Source organism: Squalius cephalus (genome assembly GCF_949319135.1).
Source record: "Squalius cephalus genome assembly, chromosome: 1".
NCBI classification, from domain to species: Eukaryota; Metazoa; Chordata; class Actinopteri; order Cypriniformes; family Leuciscidae; genus Squalius; species Squalius cephalus.
The window spans coordinates 45,615,573-45,638,380 of record NC_137122.1 but is presented as its reverse complement, the minus strand read 5'-3'; the positions used below and the strand labels follow the sequence as shown (position 1 = coordinate 45,638,380).

Genomic DNA, 22,808 nt, shown 5'->3' with positions numbered 1-22,808 from the left:
TGTGTCGTAAATATTATGGCCTGTTCATCACACAAAGCTATCGTAGCTTCAAAAGACATGGAAGACAGCCTAGTACAAGAGAAATGGACTACTTTCATGGTACTTTAGCATACTTTTTTTTAACGTGATAGCACTGGCCCCCATTCATTTCTCCTTTTGTGTTCCACCAAAGAAAGTAATTAGGTTTGGAACAACATGACAGTGTGTAAGCAATGACAGAATTTTTGGGTGAACTAATGCTACGTTACAGATCTACAGATTCAAGTCTGTGTATAAACAAGACCTCTGCATTTCATAAAAAATACATTTTACTCATGCAGATAAAGGAAACGTTGAAGCTGAACAGAGCTGGCTCATAGTGACAGCCCAGAGAGTAGAGGGAACAGCGCACAGCTGGGTCTGCCCTTTAAAAATTAGTCAATCTTTCTCTGCAGTTGGCTTCAGGATACTACAAACACAAATGCAGTTTTAATCACTCAAGACCTGATGAGATCCTCAACGTATCGCGGGTCCATCCAGTTGTTGGCTATAGTGAATATCTGTGGACAAAAGACACACATTTGCCCTACAGTTTGGGGTTCACGACACAGGACAAGCCAGAATGATTGTTTTGCTGTCTGAGAGTTTGTTGTTCTCTCATACTGTGTGCGAGTACCGGAAACCACAGTGCCACAATATAAGATCTCTCATTTCCTGTACTCACTAACGTGGGCCGCTCTGCACAAACTCAAAATGGTAGATGGTAACTTCAACTGTACTACGCCACTCTCATGATTTGGTAAAATGGGATTTGAGTTTGTAAAATCCATGAAATGGAACAGAATAGAACATCAAAACAAACTATACTATGAATGTTAGTCCATGCCCAATATGCTTCGAGGTCAGATATAATATTTATTTCTCTACCAGAGCAAAAATACTGATATAATGCCAAATATTGAAATATTTGTGTGCAATAAAATACTCTTTAGAAAGAGAAAGTAGTCTTTCTCTAGTACTATCTGCCTGACTAGCAATAGCAAAAAAGCAAATCAAATTCAAGGTTGTAATGTAAATGGCTATTGGCCTTATAACAAAGACAGTGGATAAATTGATTAATATATCAATTGGATGAAAACTGTCTATCAACTGTAAAACAGCAGTACTTCACGTTTGTGCACACACACCAGCCATATGACTGTGGACGGGATGCAGAGTCAGAATATGTTCCTGGCAGTGCTTGTATTTCAAGCAGCAATGGTCTGATTTTAATGTGTGTGAAGAAGATAGAGAAAATGGAGGGCAAAAAGAAAAGAGAAAGCAACAGAATATAGAAAAAGTAGCACAAAGGCCTTCATTAAGGTTGTTGAAAAGGAAGAACATGAGATAAACATTGAAAGCACCATGAAAGCAGATCCATGAGAAATTAGCCTACTTTTGTGATGCAAATCAACTGTATGCACGGTTTTATTGCTCTCCATAATTGATTGATTCTAATGACAGATGTTTCAGAAACTGAGCACAGAAAGTGGTTACGTCTGTTTAATGGACATACTGTTCTCAGAGATGGCTGAGTATTTTAGTACAGTTTGTTCAGTCCATCAGCGGAAGAATACAGACATTCAACTGAACCCAATTTCATGAAAATCTTCTTGAGTTCTTAAGTCCAGTTCTTGTCATAATTTATTCACTCACATTCACTAATTCCAAACCTATATGACTTACTTTCCTCTTTAAAACACACACAAAAAAAATCTAAAAAAATTCTCCAGTGTTTTTTTTGTCAATACAAATGTAAGTCAATGGGGTCCTTCTTAACAGAAGAAAGATATTCATACAGGTTTTCTTAAAGTATGTAGGCTAATTGCATTAAAGACAAGTTACTAGAAAGTTAAATGACAGGATCAGATATTTGTCCCTAAGTATGTTAAAAAGCCATCTGTGAAGAATGAAACCACTGCTAGAGCTAAAATGTTTTACTCCTTTCACACAGGACTTGCAGCCAGTGGGCAATGGGTTTGGTGTATTAGCCTATTATGGTGTACCAGACTGATTAAAGAGACGTCTCTCTGACTCAAATCTATTCATAATGGCCTTGTTCTGTGACACTTCATCTAACAAAGACAGGACACAAAACTTGGAACTAAAGAGAATATAAACATCAAAATAGGGCTGTGCGCTTGTCGGCTATGTGACCTAGAAGGTTGACTAGTAAAACCAGAAACCATTCCAATGGGGAGGCCTTAATAACAGAAAGAAAACACAACAATAATAGTTTGAAGGCATTAGGTGAATAAAATGTGTTAGGTTATCAAGTAAAGGGTATAGTCTATTTTCTGATATAAAAAAAAATAGAAAATTTAATATCTACCAAAGTCTAGAAAAAGCAGGTACGTTTTTAACATTACCTAGGACAGACACACACCGCAGGAAAGACATAAAGGGGAAAAGTGTAAAATGCTAGGCTTTATAATGGTTGGTTTTAGAGGTCGATATTTTTTTGATGGCCAATGATGTTATCTTAAAGAGAAGAGTGTTCTATGTATCTAGATTTTTACTAATATTTACTAACCCTCATCTCCTTTCAAACCTGTATGACTTCCACTGAATATGGAATACTAAAGAGAATGTTTGAAGATCCTGGCTGTTCGTTTTTTAAAATAAAGTGACAAGGGGGCTGTTTAAACCTGGTCACTTCATGCGTTTTCTGTGATCGGATAGCTATCCGATCGTGAAAAGACCAGGTGTAAATGCCCTCCGAAACGCATTCGAGACGGATTTGAATCCGATCGCTCAAACCACTTCAGGAGGTGGTCTGGGCCGCATTCCAGATGAAACTGGACAAGTGTAAACGCATCTGGTTGTTGAAACCACATATGTAAATTTTAGGCTACTCCTCCCAAAAATAATAAAAAATAAACGTGTGAGAGCTTGTTATAGGCTATATGTAATGTTATAGCCAGATATGACGACGCTAGTACTGCTACATGCATCACCACAGATGAGAAGCTGAGCATATATTCATTAAGCCAACGTGCAAACTATCGTAAATCAAAGTGAAAGTAATTCGCAGATGCTTAACACACAATCATCATCTTTAAAAGTAAAGAAACGAAATGATCTTACCAGGGCTCAGGGCTCAGGCCTCGCAAAATCACCTGCCCGACGTCCCGGGGCTATTGTGTTTTCCAGTTGGGCTACCAAAATGCATAACTGGCCTGCCCGACGGGCTATCTGAAATAGTGTTCGCTTCAGTCTTGTTATAATCAGATTCAGCGCGTTCTTCATTTTCAATCCACAGCGGCGCAGAGCAGTGCGCACGTCAGAAAGGTGTGTGTGTGTGTGTGTTCATTTGAGTTTCATTGGTCTATCAACGTCATAATATTTGAGATGACCAATCAAATCAAAGTAGGCGGGCTTTATGTTCACAAGAAGCTGCAGAGCGCGAATTTGAGCAGAGCGACTGACGCTTTAGTTTACAGTCAAGTGCGAGATAAGATGTAAGTAGCTAAACTAAACATTTCATATTTGACAGCTTTTTTAGGTCATAAATGTGAAACGAATGACAAAAATAATCAGACAAACGAATATACTTTTGTCGAATTTCGCCATTTTGAACTGAAAACAGGCCTATGTAACGTGACTAATAATTGTGAGGGGACATTAACAGAGCATTAACAAAGCCGTTTTCATGTTAGGCACAAGATTAATAATGAATGTGTACATGTTGAGAATTAATATACAATTTGTAGCCTTCAGTAAATTAAAAAAGTTCAGCTTTAGGAGGGGAAGAGACAGGGCAAGATGAGGAGACTGAGAGAAAAAGAAAGAGTGATGGATTAGAAGTGAGAGCAGGTATTGACACAATCTACTGCCCACTGACATGGATTTAAAGCTATTTCTTATCCTTTTTTGGCCTTCAAACGTCTTGAAATGGACATATCAGAGAAATAAAAAATTTGAACCCCCTAATAACCTTAAATGTAGGATCTATTTGATTATAAAGCCCTGTATTAGGAATAAGATCAATAATGAATGTGTACATACTGTGAATGAATTTAATAAACTTAGCTAGGCTACCTAGCTTTCAGTAAATTAATGCGTCTGAGAAAATGATTCATAAATCAACCTATCAGTTGACTAAGTTTACTTCACTGACAGACAAAAATGAAAAGCCTATATCAGTCAAAGCTCAGCTTTAGGAGGGGAAGAGACAGAGCAAGATAAAAACAAAGAGAATAGGAGTGTGATGCTGATGAGGAGAGAAAAATAATCAGCTAGCTGCCTACTTACATGGTTTTAAAGCTATTGTTATCCAATTTTTTTGGCCCTCAAAACATCTTAAAATGCACACATTTCTCGGGGGTACCCCCAAACCCCCCTGACTAGTCTACCTCACATTCGGGACCTCCGTGATGATAAAACACTGCCATCTGCATGTTAATGAAACTTAATAGTGAGCATTAGACCCTAAACTAAAGTGTTACTTTTTATTTTATTTTATTTTATCATACCCTCATTGGGGGCTGAGCCACACAGACTGATTCATGTTCCATACTTGGTCACACACCTTTCAGTTCAGTTAGAACCAGATGCATATTTGTTGATATTTTGTGTTTTGAAAAAGTTTTTGATTCATTGTTTTGACTCCTAACCAATTTTCTACATTAATAAAATTGTCTTTTTATCTGGGCTAGTAAAATTCATTTCGGGCTACCAAAATCTGAAGAGTGCCTGCCCGAAGGGCTACCAGCGATTTTGAAATTTTGCGAGCCCTGGGGCTGTTGCCGCTCTCTCTTATTGCGGTCTTTGATTTTCAAATTTTAGCTGATGATCAATAAAATGCAGTTCATATCTGTTGCTTTCGGTGACGTGCACTCCATTAAATCTGCATATAGCGCGGGAATTGAAGATCGGATTTAAATCCGTATCGCAAAAACACCTTTATGTGACCAGGTGTAAATGAAATTGTTTTGATAAATCAGATAGCTATCCGATCTGAGAAAACGCATGAAGTGGCCAGGTGTAAACAGCCCCAAGAAGTGGAGATGTTAAACATCAAAATGACAGATAGCATCACTAAAGTGAACAGATGAAAATTTAATTGATTTGATTGATCCTAGCTTTCCTGGTGTGTCCACTCCCAATCAGTAAAATAATCTTTTCAATTAATTAATTCATGCACTTCACAAAACCTGTGTGAATGATTCATCAATACATCCCTTTTCAAAAATACATAAAATAACTCCTTTTGTGGTCCACAGAAGTTTGAAATGATAATAAGGGTGGGTAAATTAGTTTTTAATTTTTTTTTCAAAATACTCCATTTTAATGATTAAATTTAAATTTTTGTCATCAAAAAGCATGTCTAATTAATTGAAATCATGAAACGTATACATTTTAACAACAACTGATTCAAAAGTTCACAAAAATTACTTGTTTTGGGCCCTATGAAATATGTTTTTTCCACTCAAATTTTCTGTTTTCTGGATTCCATTTTAATGGTTTAATTTAATGTCTAATAGACCCTTTTACAGTTGGTAAACATGGTGACGTATTTGTGTGGGCGGGGCTTAGCTGGAGGCAGAAAGATCCCTCTGGCCGCTTCACTAACGCTAGTTTGCAAGTTTTGTTAGCTTGTTTTTTAACAATGACTGTAGAAAATCCGATTTTGTCTTAATGTGCAAGGTCACTCACTGTCCAGGACCGCGATTGTTATTTGCAAAAGTTAATTTTAACGGACGGAACCAGATGACCGTACAGGCTCAGTCAATGGACGATCTGACAGGATTAACATTAACGCTACCTCCGGTTGAGTGGCCTGACTTCTACACCCGTGACCTACCCGATAGAGAAACCGAGGGTAAAGAGAAACTGAGGGCATATATATATTTAGATGCCTATAACTATGTGCTGAATGGTCATGTAAAGACTTGTGTGGTACGATCCGCAGTTCTGCCTAGCCAGCGCCAAGAAGACGACAATGTAAAGAGTGACACTACGGTGCAATTTTAATGATATGAATATTTTCTAGAAATAAAAATTCCAGATACAGCATACTCATTTTTCATCGATTCTTGCACCCAACAACACAACAAGATGACATTTAATAATAAAAATAATAATTTAAGCTCCTTATTATGTAGCCGAATCTGTGCTGGTTTGTATTGGCCGCCTCCAGTTTTCCGTTTGTTTTGCCTCCAGCTAGCGCCGTGACGTAACAGTGACGTCGGCACAAAAGGGGTCTATTAATTGAATTAATAAAAAAACATTTTAATAATAATAAAAACATCAATTTCTATGAAATGTTCCACTAGTCTATATCGTGATTTGATTTAAGTGCACTGCTTATTTATTTAGGCTATTCACCAAAAATTTGACAAATTCCGTAAAATTCCGCATTATATACTAAATTCCGTTTTTTTATGGCTGGCTTCCGCAATTCCGTCCGTGTTTTCTGCATCGCGGAAATCATAGAGCCCTAGTAAATGACAGAAGTCTTGAGGAGTCCAGTTCAATGGCTCGACCAGTTCAATGGCTCCTTTTCATTCAAACCGGTTCTAGATAACAGGATTACAGCCCTGAAACAATGAATGCCACCAGCTGGTGCGTGAAAGTACATGAAAGCTAATTTTTAGCCCATGGTACCAGAAGGACACTTGCAAGACTGAGAAATGTGGTTGCGCTTGTGTGTTCATAATGGATGTTGAAGCTGGTCTTCATGGAAACATGGTTATTTAATGGAGTTTCGTCCCAGGAGGAACAAGGAAACTTGCAAACACTGCTAATAATTAACCTGAATTGCCAAAGGTGGTCCTTATACAGTGTTTGAGCACTCTTAATCTGTCTGAGGTAGGGGAATGGTACAAAATAATATCTACAAAAGGCACCATCAACAATATAAAATCTCAATAACTCTACCTAGCTGAATCAAAAACAGCAATAATGAAAAATCATATGGGATACATTTTCCTTCCAGTGACTTGAGGAAAGAAACCGTTTACCACCAATAAAGCAAAAACTAGGCTAACACAAATGACCCATTGGGTACTGCAGATTTGCTTTGAATTGCACTCAAGTGACCCCTCGCACATCAAGACACTGGCTTTAATGGCTGATTAAGCAGCAAGACAAATCAACTAGGCCTACCTAACAAAAAGACCGTGCATGAAGTTACAACATGCTGTACTCAAAGGAATCTGTTGCTTTATCAATAAAGGACTAAAACCCCATTTTAAAGTACCTATGGATGTGTGGAAGGCACGGTTAAGTAAAAAAAAAAAAAACCTTAAAATAAGTTAAATAGTCCTTTGTCAACACGCTTCACTATGCTCGTCGCATAATCTGCAAGTAAGCCTATTTGTCCTTGCGCAATAGTCATGTGACTGACTCCACTGAATGTAGGTTATCCCCTCATGGAGCAGTCTTAGTCTGTGTTAAAAAAAAAACACAAAAACCCCAGAAAAAAATTCTGACTCACTGGGCTATTGAGACACCATACAACTACAATGATGCAGCAAAAGAGACCACTTGAAGACCTGTAGCGATGGAGGAGCCGATATTTATTGTACAACAAGTAAAGCAAAATTAGGCGAAAGTGGTATTTATCAAAGATATACACGTTTTATGTGCCAATGCTTTTATCATTGATCTAGATTTCCCTCATAAAGAGGATTACTTTCCTTATGTCTGAATTATTTACTGGGTTTGAGTATTGGGAAAATTAGAGCAAATACTGGAAAGATAGGAAAAAAATAACCCAAGCTAAAATAAACAAATATATATAACAAATACCAACAGGAAGTAGAAGTTACCAGTGCCTTATCTTTGCCTTCCACTTGTCCAGTGTGTTCTTAACCAGAGGTTAAAACAGGACCAATAACTGAATGAGAAAGTGTGTGAATGGATTTAAGGAAGTGACACACTGCCTCTCAAGAAAAATCCTTTGCCATTTGAGTGTATTTAACCTGTTAAGCTGCAACGCCACTTTTGAAAAATCCCCGGAAATGACATACCCAAACTAAAACAGATACAGTTCATGAACCCTTTGTACTAAAAGCACAAGTATGATCTCGTTTGAAAGCTGACACCTGGCAGTTTATTGTAAATGTAGAATTAATTATTGTCGTAATGACAAAAATTGTTATAAATAGCTTCAAAGTTTTGTAAAGTTATTAGAAATTATTTTTTATGAAACATCCTCATGAAAATAAAATTGAAATTGGCACTGGAGCAATCTAGAAATGCACTACAGCTAAAGCCACATGTCTAAACATTTTATGTTTAAAATCTGAAGATAATAAGCCCAAAACTCTGTATTTAGTTAAATGTTTTTCAAGACCATGTCATGTGACTAACAGTTAGGGCTAGCTAGCATGTTAGCTTAGCACACCATCAATACACGACAATATATGAGATTAAAACCATATTTATGCTCAAAACGTACTTTATAACTCAAGCCGAATGTTTTAAATAATCTTCTGTGATCTAATTTAGCTTCAGATAAAAAAATCAGACAGAAAATATATTATTTGATAGTATTATGCACAATGATGAAGTCTATATAGATTAGCATTACATTATAAATATAATCTATTATTATAAAAATACCTGGCATGGCTTGAACACAGGCAAATCAGATATCATTGCAATCATGTTTATTGTCTTCAAAACATCTTTTATCTGCATGATTACAGCCGATCTCTGTTAGCTGTGTGTGTGTTCGAGGCTTCCTGGAATGTCACATGATCATGCCTCTTCTTCATGTTCTATATATGGACTATATTACTGTGCATATAGCGCCCTCAGGCTATTGGTATGAATTGAAAACACTGTGAATTAGAATACCAAACGCTCATAAAGATTACATTGACGCATTTGGGTATAAATTCAATAAATATTATTCCTGTCTATAGAAATATGATGTGAATCTAAAAGAATCTATCAATATTTCTCCAAATCTGCACATTTTTGAGCTAAAGCCCTGAGGGACGTTGTTTTGTGTATCGCTGTCATGACGACAGCACGGGAGTTTTTTATGAATGAAAGCGGCTGACGGTCATAATTCATATTAAAGGTATCGACTCATTTTTCATTTCATAACTCCTGACACAAATTAAGACATAACTGTCACTATGAGTTTCTCAGAATACAATAGTGGTCAAATACTGAAACTTGAGTCTTATATCTTTTTAATGATGTATAGTTTGTCAAGGTATAACATTAAATCTGATAGTAATTTTGAATTAAATAAATAAAAAACGCTTCAGTGCGCCGACGCACTGGTGAAGCTTAACAGGTTAAACAAGGCTCTGCCCTTGGGAAGGGAACGACTGGCTTGCTGTATGTAAGAGAGAGTGCAGGGCCTGTGTCCATGTGTACCCAGAATAGTAATGATATTCAAGAGATGAACACCTTCATTATCAAGAAAACTCCTCTGTAACAAAAGCAATCAATGTGATCTTGAAGTGAAAGAACAAATCTACACTTACAAATGCACAGATATGTACAACAGCCACTCACTGAATTTACAATCAGTCAATAACATCTGCACATCATGATTCATTAACATGTGAGAACGCAATGGTTTCATGAAACAGCATCACCCAGCCTGCATAAGCACTTATCCGACATCATTAAACCATCTAGATTCACATTATCAGAGGAATAATGAAGGTCGGTACTCACAGAGGAATGTGGCGTTGCTCAATGTCGACCCGAGCCAATTCATCTTCCTCCACATCAGTTTCTCCTCCTGAGCTGCTTTCCGTGGCATCGGAATCGAAAGCACATTCGGCAGATTGCAGGTTGGTGGTACAACTCAGGGACAGTCGTTCTAATTCAGCCGGCATAGATCCACCCTTCAGGAAACGTCCCAGTCCGTCCCTCTCCTGAGGGGTGAGGGCGTCGTCACCATATCGGCCTCTTTGCCGTCTGGCATCCAGAGCACCCAGCGTGCTCTTGAGTAGTCCGCCCAACTGTTGCTGCACATGGCGCTCAACCTGCTTGGCCTGCACCACCTGTAGCCGTTTGCGTAGTCGCCGTAGCCGTGCCTCGATCTCCCCTTGTCTGCTCTGGCTGTGCTGGGTACGGTCGCTTAGCTCCGCTCCAAGGTCACCTAAGGGGTCTTGCTGGGTAGCGAGCGAGAGCGCCAACGGATCTTCACTGCTTAGCGGAATACAGTCTGAGATTTTGTCCACTGTGAAAGGTGCAATGGAGGTTGGGGATGTTGCAGGAGGTTCTCCATTGCTGGGGCAATTCTGGGACTCACCCGTTGACAGCTGGTGTTGCTCCGCACCGTCTCGAAGAGGACCATTCGTTGTCAATCCCCTGGTAGCAATGACAGTTTGAGTCGGATTTGACAAATCCTGCTCGACAGTATGTTGACCACCATTAAAGGTCACTGCATTGTCTCGTTCAGTCGGTTTAGTCACTTTCTTTGTCATGCCATTGACAGTGGTGCCTTGGACAGTGGGCGGCCCACATGGCCCACCTCCTCCACCGGCACTCATGATGCTCTTTAGCTGCTCTTCAGAGAGCTCTAAAGCCTGGTGCTTGCGTGGTATGAGGTTTGGCAGGATGCTGTGCGTCTTCAGTAGAACACCTTGCAGCTTGAGAGACTCTTTTGCTGAGGACACAGAGGTCACATCTGAACAGTGATATGAGGTAACGAGGGGCTTGCAGGGGCCAGCCCCGCGAGAGGGGCGCTCCTCCGAGGCCTTGCGCTTGACTACGCCGTTACTGGACACGAGGATATGGTTGGTGGTACCACTTTCCTCCACGCCACTCGGGGAGAGGGTGGAGGAGGGCGGAGCCAGTTTGAAGCGTATGCGGTGAGTTTCGGCCGGCGCGTCGGTTAAAGCGGGCGCCATTGCAGCCATGCAGCGCTGGGAGGGGGCGGGCGAGGGGGCCTCTCCCGGTGCCGAGGCCAGCTCCACACCACCCACCCACCACTGTTCCAGGGGGCAGCCTGAAAATAACACAAGACAAAGAAACATTAGCGGTTTATTTGTTCTATAACAGGCCAAACTGGCCTTTAAAAAACTGTAGCCATTCGAAATTAGAGGCAACCACTGCATTTTAATCACAATCCAAACAAGTATGCTACACACAATGTAGCATGAGCAGTTGGTTTTGTTACATAAGACACCTGCACAAAACAAAAACGGACAGACTGAATGAAAATGCAAATTCACTCTTACAGCAGGTGGAGCATATGGAAAAGAATCATTTCTTTGGGTACCGCTATAAACAAAGCAGCATTGCATTTATAAACATTACTTTATATGGAGGTAAGAGGAAAAACAAATGCCATCGAAACTATAATTCTGAAGACAGTCAGTTTCCTTCGGAGATACATTCATATAAATCCCCAACTCAATTCAATTTTTATATTTCTCTTCCTATATTTCGAGCATCGCCAACAGTGATCTTGCTGTGTCTGGTATTTTCTCTGCTGCGTGTCTGCACTCTCCTCCTTGCGCCCGTCTTCAGTGTGTCGCATCTCCGGCCTGTGTTATATTTCCACAAAAATGACATTTCGGGAAATGATTGCAATGAAGTTTGCATGAAAGTCCAGAATTGAGATTAGGCCTAAAAAAAAAAATTGTTTGGTTCCAGTTTCCGACCGGCCCTGTCAATTTATGTGCGACCCAAATTTATTTTATGAGCTTGGGGAAGAAATAATACAAATTAAATAAATACACAAATAAAAAATTTAAGGCGAACTATAATTACGTTTTTGTACAGCACCGTTTTTGTATAGCACTCTTGCGATGCAAGATGCCTGTTGTCCTCCAGCAATGCTAACAAACGAGGCAGCTACACGGTCGTTCACACATCGTTGTCGTCACTTACTTTACAAAGGGGACACTTTCCGCATCTGCGTGGAGTGTGACGCCCGATTCACACATACTCCATTTGCAGTGCGTATTTTTTACCTAATATCCATGTTAACAGGTTCGAGCTTTCACACTCCACGCAGATGCGGTCCGGCAATCCGTTCCAGCTGCGGTGCGTATACAGCAGTGCAGCGATCGTTTCCGCACCGTGTCTATTTTTGCTGTGCTGCACGCGCTGAATTAAAGTGACAGCGCATGCATTTAATAAAATAAAATGTAGTAATCTCACCATAAATGCATTTAACTAAATACTACTATTTTTCACAGTCATTTTTTTTTTTACTTCAAGACCGGGGTAAATCAAGGAAAACTACAATTTACTTCAACAAGGCGACATAATGAACAACACTCGTCTCATTCGTGGAGGTGGAAAAACAAGTTCTTTGTGACATGCAAGATTTATTTATGTATGCGATTTTAATATAAGTGCATGGTTAAATATTTTACCACTTGCTTGAACAACTTAATATATAGTTATATAGAAGTAATGCATTGAATAATAGTTTGTTTAGATTGTGTTTAAACGTGAATACGTCTATTAAAGAGTGTAGGCCTATATGTGTACAAAGAGAATCGCATTGCTGACAAAATTTTTTTTTGTTTTTTTTTATAAAATTCGCACAATTGTACAAATAGTGAGTATGTGTTTGTGGTACAGCCGTGGATCAGTTGCACTGCAAACGCAGCATATGTGAAAGCACTTTAGCGCGTGCTGCTCCTCCTGGTAGGCTAGCCTATGTTATGAAAAAATAGAGTATCCATCGCTACTGTAAAGTAAAATTAAAAATAGTAATAATAATTTCCAACCTATCCCTTGCTGCCACTGGAAAAAAAAAAAAAAAAAAAAAAAAAATACCTACCGACCCATGACCTCAACTGACCACCAACCGGAACCAAACTTTTTTTTTTTTAGGCCTCAGCTAAAATTAAACTAAAAACCGTTTCCGATTTATGGCCGGTCTGCTGGTGCATCTCTAGAAAAAACGCACCACAAATGCTGCCAAATAAATTCACACAGATTAAATTTCGTGAGAATATGGGACCAAAATGGTCACAATTTCGAGCCTTGATGTCAATATAAATGGTATTGCCTCATCATTTGTCATTTATAAAAAATATATTGATATATCATACAAACTTGATATATAGCCCAGTAAATATGTGTGATATGATAAGCTACATTTTATTATTTGCATTTTAACAGAGATACTACCAATTACGACTCATGATCCACCAGTTGAGGACCACTGCTTAACGGTAGACAGTATCAATGTAGGTCAAACCTTAAGAGGAAAAAACAAATAGCCAGACACAAGGACAGTTTCATATGGAGACCAACTAAATAGATATGAGCATATTTCTACATCAAGTAACTGTGAAACTACAGCCTTCAGACAGAGACATCAGAAATATTTAGGCCAATTCTCATTCTCAAAACAATGACAACAGACCGTGACATTCAAACTGACTTTGAATGCAGGTTGAAGTTGACAGAACCAATAACTAAATCTGTAACATAAACCAATTCATTCTGCACTGTCAAAACCCTTTAAATGTAAACCATTCTTATTAAATCTAACAAGCTGATGTGCCATGCGCCTTAACAGATTTGGTGAATATTTTGAGAGCAGAGACACAATTAATTCGCAAAGAGACTTAGGTTCTTAAGACATAAAAATGGAGTGGGGTGACTCACACTAAAGCAACATGGCTCAATGCTGAAACGTCACCTTGTCTTGTAAAGATTACCATTACAATAAATGACATGGGGAAAAAGGTAGCTAAACTGCCTCTATTCAAAATGAAAACGGCTACTTTGAATTTGAAAAGATCATCCAAAAATGACATGCAGATTTTAAAACACAAAACACTACTTTTCCATGAAGTAACAAGTAGGCTAACTGAGCTTTCAAAAAGGAAGCACAAGAACCATGAAAGATTAAATTAATTATTCAGACTTGTAGTAAAATTGAGCAATCGATTCTTTGACGATAAACTCTGACAGAATGATAACTTTTGAACAAACTATTCCTAAGCTGTTTGGTTAATGCAGGGCTCGACAACAAGGACTGCCGATGGCCCGGGGCCAGTGTGAACAACACTCGGGACAGTTGACAAAACTGATCGGGCCAGTGTTGCAGGGGTGTGCGATATATCGTCTATGATATCGTAATTGTTGATTTAATGATCTGACATTATCAAGTATGTCCCTCACTTTACAAAAAACAACCAAAAAAACACCCATTGAGTGCATGCATACACTACGTGATGTAGTCTAGTAGATTAGACTAGCGTGCGTGTACATTTAGTGTGTAAGCTTATACGGCGTGATTTAGTCTATTAAAATGCATTTAGGCTATAATGCCCCCAGATTTAAGGTAAGAGGCAAAATGCCCCTGTATGTCTTTTTATATTTATATCATTTAATATAGTTAAAATATTACACGAAGAGCGCCGTTTTTCTCCAAATATCAGCTTGATTACTAGGGTTGGGTATCGCTTGGTGACGCGAAACCCCTCGTGGAAGAACAACGCCATCATGTTTACAACTGTGACAATGAGCGCTTATCAGAATCAACTGAATGCTGGATTTTCAAAAGTATGTGAAGTTTGCGGCTCTATTGTTGCAGTAGCTAAACTTGCATAACGTTCTTCAATTAATAGTTTATTATGTATGCTGGCCTGTTATTTTAGGGACATTGACTTTACACTTTCATACTAAACATGACGTGGAACAAAACAAACTGTGATTGGTTGCGTTACATGTCAGTCAGTCCTTGGCTGATATTTTTTATTCTTAAATAGATAAGTGAATGTGCTGAGCGCGTCTGTCTCTTGGCTCAGCGCCAGCCAACGCGTGAACGCAGATTTTAATTTAGAAGTTGATGATCACGTGATCGGAACGTTCTAAGAACACCAGTTTGAATGATCGTACACATTAAAGGGTTAACCAGCGATCACATGCGGTGATGACAGCTGAGACATTTAAGTGGCACCGAAATGAGGCACTGCGTTTTGATTCGGTCCGGTTACATACCGATTACTTGGGTATCGGTTCCATATAGGGATGGGCATTTTTGTTAATTTCTCATTTCGATCATTGACAGGTCTCAAAAAACGAGTACTCGAGTATTCGGGGGCGGGTATATACAGGGCGCAGGTCCCCACATACATGACGTGTCAGTCATTAAAATGAAAATATTTTAAGACCGTTACGAAAATGAATGTTGACCAAAATGAAAACATGACCGTATGAATAGAAAAAAAGAACTGCTAGATTATGAATATGAACATCAATGTTATCGAAAAAGAAACTAAAAAAAAAAAAGAATCTAAAAGGAATAGCTGCTTGAGGTAAAGCTGAAGAGCAAATTATCTCCAGTAAACTGAAGCCAGTTCTATGACACATCCTAGATTAATAATCAGACATCCTAGATACATAACATAAAAGTAATATTACAACTTGCATCTGCACAAAAGGACGTGAATGCGCATGTGAACTAGTTTTTTACAGTCTATGGTCTGAAATGGAACCTCTATTTGCGCTCTTGCCCGTGTCTCACGCTGACACACGGACAACTAAAGCACAGAGAATTTACAACATTCAATCTATCATAATCCTGCTCTCATTATAATGCTCTGTGTATATTGACTAGGGCTGCATGATATGAGGAAAAGCTGAGATGTGCGATAACATTGTTTAATATTGCGATGACGATATGACTTGCGATAAATATTCAAATGTGAATGTTAGCTATACTGTTCCCATGTCTGCTTTAATAGGTTATTTGTGTGTTAGGTCAAACGTTTATTCGTTTGCGAGTGTGTGTGTGCGTGCGAGTGAATGTGTGCGTGTGACAGCACGCGATGACTGGTCGGAAAACAACGTGTAGTCTGACACTGTCCACGACACGACAAGATTTTAGGAGTCAAAATAGTGTAATCTGACACCGTGACTATCGTAACAGACACAAAAATCTTGTAATCTGAACCAGGCATTATTCATCGTGTCAGGCTGTCTGTTGCGATGTGTTCATCGCGCGAGTTCATATTGCGATGACGATGAAAATTCGATGTATCGTTCAGCCCTAATATTGACGCTGCACATCTTGCACTTAATTTTTTATTTTTCATGATAGAAAGTGATTACAGTCATCATTGCGCATTTTCGAAGCCATCTTACGAGAAACAACTTTAAATAAAAAATGAGAACAAAATAACACTACTGCATTATTAATATCATCAATGATTTTTGCCTATCAAGTCTATCTAAAAGGAATTTGACCGTCTCAAATAACCCAATCAAAGTCAATAATGTCGGACATTCCATTTGAGCTGAAACTGATGAGTGAATGAACGGTCGGTAAACTGATGCATTTTGCTAGCTCGTTATTAAACTCAACCAAACGCTTCTTATTTGAGATTAATCAGTTATAGACAACATAAAAGTAATCTTACAACTGGACGCACTCTCAGCGCGCTGAAAAACTAAAGCACAAAGAACTTACAACATTCTATTACAGTCGTTTTCTCATTATAATGTCTAACGCTAACAAATCAGACCTCAGGAACCGCCCCAAATGCAGCAATAACCAATCAGAAAAAGAGAAAAATGTTTATTTTTTTGGGCAATCATCGTTTTCACGATCGATCGTTGCTGTCACGCACGAGTGCTCAAGTACTCATGCCCATCCCTAGTTCCATATTAGTACCGGGTTTTGATACCCAACCCTAATGATTAAAAATATGACATTGATTTTATACAACGTACAGTTTAATAAACAACGACTTACATTTTAGACATCAAATCCACAAATGAAAATAGTTCCAAACAAAGTCCACAGCACTGTTTTGCATCTCTGAGCAATCAGCTTTTTAGAACGAATTAGCTGAATCAATGATTCAATGACTCACTCATTGGCTGCATCCGAACACTGATAAATGCTGCCTTCGGATGATGCATTTCAAGGTCGGAAGGCATCAAGGTACGTCTAAATGCAATGTTAGTATCACTTCCTGTCTCCTGAGATACCTTCATCTGATCGATTTTTCAAGGCAGCATAGATGTATCCTTTGCTGCCTTTGATATCCCATCACTTTTGATGTCATTTCTAGCGAGACGTTACTATTGTAGTCATTAAATATTCACTTAGTTTTCACCAAAGGTCGCTCTATTTTGCTGTAGATCATTAAAAATGTGACACTGCCTCAAGTTGAAGTCCTCTACTTGGAATCTTGTAACAGAGCTTTTAACCACTATCTCCATTAAGGAACTACTAGTTAGTGCTGGGCGGTGTGACCCAAAATGTATATCATGGTATTTTTCAAAATTATACCGGTTTCACGGTATATATTTTTTTAAGCATGACTAGGTGTTAACCACATTTTCTACTGATTGAGAGAGGAAATACTGCAGTAGATTGACTTCATGAGTGAATATTGTAGAAAAATTCCACACTAGTATTAATACAGGTTTGCAGGCCCCACAAAATGATGCTGTTTACAAAGAGGAGCCAGCAGGAGGCGTTTTAGGAGCAGCAGAAATAGCGGTTTCCCCTGTAGCGGCTGACTGTACACAAAGCAGCGCAGTACTCATAAACGCTGCTTTATCAGGAAAGATAGAGAAAGATTAAATTAAAATAACATTGAAACTTTTCTAAAGACAGTCAGTTCCCTTCAAAAGATACATTCATATAAAAACACCAGTGCTGCGTTTTGACTTGTGTAATGTGTAACGCTTAGTAACACATACAGCTGTGCATCACCACAGTGCAACAGTGAAACACTCAAACAGTGTTACGCCACGCCGCGCCACGTTCCGAACTTTATGCGACATGCGCTGGTATTGCGGTATATTAAAAATTCATATCATAACAAAAATAAACACCGGTATTTGGTATGAACTTGTATACCACCCAGCACTACTACTAGTCCAAACAAACCTGACCTTATTTAAATTCTTCTTAAGAGCAGTGTCCCATGAAAACAATGGAACCACAATGACAAGAGCAGAGATATCCTACAAAAAACATTTTATTAAAATGGCATATGCCGACAAATAACTATAATGCAATATGGTGGATATTAGGGGCTGTCACTACCGATTATTTTTGCAATCGAGTAATCAGTTGATTATTTTGACGATTCATTTTGTGGTAATAAAAAAAGGCCTAAGCAAAGACCTAAGCCTTTAAAATGACTTAAAATTACATATACAATAACAATTAGGGATTAGGGATGGCTCGATACCATAATTTTGGTTTCGGTACGGTACCAGAACCTAATACCTCGGTATCGATACTAAATCGATACCACAGGTGACAAATAACCAGCCTCAAAATTTAAGTGAATTGAAACAATTTTATTAAAAAACACTGCTTGAAACTCTGCAGTACTGAATGTGCAAACAAAAAGTATCAAAATGTTAAAATAAATAAATAAAAAACAGTCAGGGAACTTACAGTAGATTAAATTTTGATTTTGAAAAAAAAGAAAGAAACCTGAAATGATACAATTAAAATAGGTTAATATCTATAATAATTGATTCATATAGAATAATAATAGAATAATGAAATGACTAATTTTTAGCTGTCATGCATTAACAGAGAATTATCAACATTTATAGCATTTATTCATCTTGGTTTGATTACTGTTTGGTTTGTGTTTGGGTTCATATTAGTTTAATGCATTGCATATAAAGTAGGCCTAATGTTAACATGCTAAACATGTATTAGTATATTTAAATAATAATTACTGATTGATCTAGATTAATAAATGCTATAATACGGTTAGGTCAGGTTACCTAATGAATGTTGACAAATGTAGCTTAAATGTAAAGTGTTACTCTAACATTCATATTAGTAATATCCATATTACTACTATTACTCTAGATTCCTTAGATTCCTCTAGGGGTCGCACTCGCCACAGCAGCAGTGATATGCCATTCATTTTACTATCACTAATACTAAAATGAATATCACTAATCTCTTTATTCATTCAAATTCAATTAATATATGATTGTTTGAAAGTGCAAAAATTATGAGACCTAAACTTCATTGGTTCTAGCGTGTCATGCAAGCACATTTGAGCTTTCGTGTTTACCGTGTCATATTTAATTGATAAGCTTTTATGTATGTGCGCTATGAATAAAAGTCTAAATTAAAACAGTTGAATGATGGACTCACCTGTCGATCTCTGAACTCTTTGAACAAGTCAGGATGATCAAGTGACAAGTGCTCAACGTTAGCCAGATTTGATGTGTTGCCTCCCGTCGCAAATTTAAAGCAGTGTTTGTAGAGTGGTGCATTGAGGTCTGTTGCTTCACCTTTCTTATTACTTTTGTAGGCAAAGTAATGCTATATTTCACTCCTACTGCTCTCTTTATTTATTAATTTCGGGCGTGTAGAATGAGCTTCATCTGTTTGATCCATCGTGTTCCTCCGTTGTCACCGTTTGCCGGTTGTGCGTGACCCGCGTCAGTTTGGGTAGCGCACTGCCGCCTAGCGGTGAACTTCGAAACAGCAGCGCATTAAATACCGAATTGAGCAAAATTATGATATTGTACCGTTTGAAATATAATATATACCGGTATTTTTGCAGTACCGGTATACCGCGCATCCCTATTAGGGATGCACCAATATTACAATTTTGGCTGATACCGATATATTGGCCGATCAATCTAAATTCAAATTTTTATATACTTTGATAGTCTGAATACAAACAAAAGGCTCACCATTAAAAGTCAATGTCCCAAACACTTCAACATAAATCATACATATACAATACAGTAGCCTAGTTTGAACCAGTGTAAGATTCCTTAACTTCTCAAATTAATTTTACACTCCTATGGCCAACTTCCTTTATAAAAAAATGGTAACACTTTATAATAAGGTTTCATTTTGTTAGTATTAGTTAGCATGAACCAACAAATAATGAACAATACTTCTACAGCATTTATTAATCTTAATGTAGCTTAATGTAGCTCAACACTTTATAAGAAATTTTTAAGATCCAAAGTTGTATCTGTTAACCTTAGTTAATGCACTGTGATCTAACATGAACACAAATATTTTATTAACTAACATTAACAAAGGCTATTGCTCTCTGTTAGTTCATGTTAGTTAATGCATTAACAATCGAGACCTTATTGTAAAGTGTTACCAAAAAATCTATTGCCTAACAAAAAATTAGATACAAACAAGTCATTGGATAACATTGGGCTGCATATAAAGAAACAAAATGCATGTGCCATGGATAAATAAAATGGAATCACCTCCACATGGACAATAAGGAAATTATTTTAAATCAAACCATATTGTTGATGAAAATAATATGAGTTATTAATAACGCATTAATGTTTTAGAATTTTTTTTAACCATATTTTATTTTGCGCGCGTGCATTTTAAGCCAAAATGGGGGTCAACCTTGAACAAATTCCAACAGAAGCAAACTCAACTGATTTTGTATCCTCAATATGTCCTGAGTAAGAAAAAAAAAAAAAAAGTCCAGAAGAATCCCATTAGGGGAAAGTTTCGAAAAAGACCCAAAGAGCCTAGGCTATTCATTCTTTTTCTTACGTGAATTGGGTAAAAATTTTAACCTTTAGAAATCACCATGAAAATTACTGAGTTGATTACTTATATCAAGACAAACAAATCTAATTACGTATGTGCTAATTTGCATAAATACCACAACAGATCTAAACATTGGGTTTAGCCAGGTGAAAATGTCTTGTTGAATCTTGTTGACATATAACAGTATAAGACTAAATGTTAAGGTCTGAATGGAACCCATTTAGGCTACCCATGAGCATTAATACACAGAGGCAGGAAGAAGTACTTTAAACCAGCCTTTATTCATTTTTAAGAGATTGGGTTTGGGGCTGGGTCCGTGGGACTGTTTCTGGGGATACAAAATCAGTTGAGTTTGCTTCTGTTGCAATTTGTTCAACCTTTTTTTCTTAGAATGACTGGACTAGAAGCTGAACGGAACGAACGTTAAACTGAATTGCTTTGCAAGAAGGTTAATCAACTCAACGGGTGCTGATAAATGCAACTGAACCCAAAGAATTTACAACTTTTTATTACAATAGTGTATACAATTATAATGATATGACAGTCCCAATCATAGCTTTTAATGTTTTGCATTGCTGTTTGATCGCGCACACTGAAGCTGATGAGAACGAGCACCGGGAAACTGAAGAACTTTTCTAGCAGGTTGTTCAAATCAATGAAACGCATCCTATATGAGATAAATCAGATATTTATATTACATACAACTTATCATATATCTGTACAAAATGACGTGAATGCACAAGCAAACTTGACTGTGCTGGTCAGAATATGTAATCCCTGTTCTGGACGTGCTATTTCCACAACAATGCGCAGAAACAGCAACTAAACCCAGAGAATTTACTAAGTTTTATTACAATAGTATTCTCATTATAATGGCATGTTTATGACAGGCCCAATCATAGTTATTAATGTACATTGCTGTTTGAGCTGCGCACGCTAAAGATAAAGATGATCACCGGTACAATTAAGTGCTTTACTGCATTCTTCATGAACTTAACCAAACGCATCCTATATTATATATATATATATATATTATATATTAGGGTGGTCCTTATCAAGTCCAATTTTTTTTTTTTTTTTTTTTTGGTGCAAAATGTTAGTGTCTTAACCTTTTAAACTGTTCCTTTTAACTTCAAAATTAGAAATATGCAAAAATGTTGACAAAAAAAATTATATTTAGAGGTAGCTCAATCATGTGGAAGATTGCCTATGTTAAGCTGTGCGGTGGTATTGTGATATGCAAGTAATATTAAAATTTGCTGCAAATGAACTACATTTTATTGAAATCAGAGCAACACTGACATGACAACAATCTCAAAAAAGCACAAAGTTTTCAACAATCCCTCATTTCTGATGCTCAGCAGCCAGTGTTGACTTTTTGCAGTCTGGATAGATCCGTCGGTGATCTTCCACCACATGAAGGAGAAACTGCAATTGTTCTTCAGAGTGTGTGAGATTCTCCTCTCTCGGCGTGATCATTGACTACTTTCATTGCATGGTTGCCTGTGCCTCCTGATAATCTGCTTGATTCGGCCAAAGTTCCGGGTCAATTTCAAGGAACATAATGTAATTTTTTAAACCAAAAAATGTGTTCTAAACCCAAACAATAACCAAGGTGATCATCAATAGAAATATGTATTGATTCCACCAGGAAAGGTAGGCTAAATCTGCTAAACCGGGTCATGGATGGATTAATTTGGATTTAGTTTCTAAAGTAAGTAAACTGAGATATGTATCTAAAATAGATATTTAGGAATATATGGTGCATTAGATGCTTTTATGGAGATTTTTTTTGGAATTTTACTAGCCAGGTACAATATCAAATCAAATGATCTTTTTTTACGAAAATCATCAAAATCTCAGAAAGTTTAAAGCTATTGAGCTACCAGTAATTATTATGTTACTGCCATAAAAATTGGCATGCTGTATTTTCTTATATAAAGGAACAATTTGAAGGGTTAAGAGCATGACAATTGGATACTTTAAAAATAAGGACCACCCTAATATATATATATATATATATATATATATATATATATATATATACACACTCACCTAAAGGATTATTAGGAACACCTGTTCAATTTCTCATTAATGCAATTATCTAATCAACTAATCACATTGCAGTTGCTTCAATGCATTTAGGGGTGTGGTCCTGGTCAAGACAATCTCCTGAACTCCAAACTGAATGTCAGAATGGGAAAGAAAGGTGATTTAAGCAATTTTGAGCGTGGCATGGTTGTTGGTGCCAGACGGGTCGGTCTGAGTATTTCACAATCTGCTCAGTTACTGGGATTTTCATGCACAACCATTTCTAGAGTTTACAAAGAATGGTGTGAAAAGGGAAAAACATCCA

At 37.6% G+C, this 22,808-nt stretch overlaps 1 protein-coding gene across 1 annotated transcript in view; it reads right to left on the bottom strand.

Annotated features, from left to right (window-relative positions):
* kansl1b (KAT8 regulatory NSL complex subunit 1b) overlaps window positions 1-22,808 on the bottom strand; it is a gene marked incomplete at its 3' end in the record, with an annotated part of 67,873 nt that overhangs the window by 34,076 nt on the left and 10,989 nt on the right. The window contains exon 2 of the mRNA XM_079893359.1: window positions 9,667-10,948. Within this exon, the coding sequence (XP_079749485.1) occupies window positions 9,667-10,859 (1,193 nt within the window). The 5' untranslated portion in view covers window positions 10,860-10,948. The remainder of the gene's footprint in view (window positions 1-9,666; window positions 10,949-22,808) is intronic.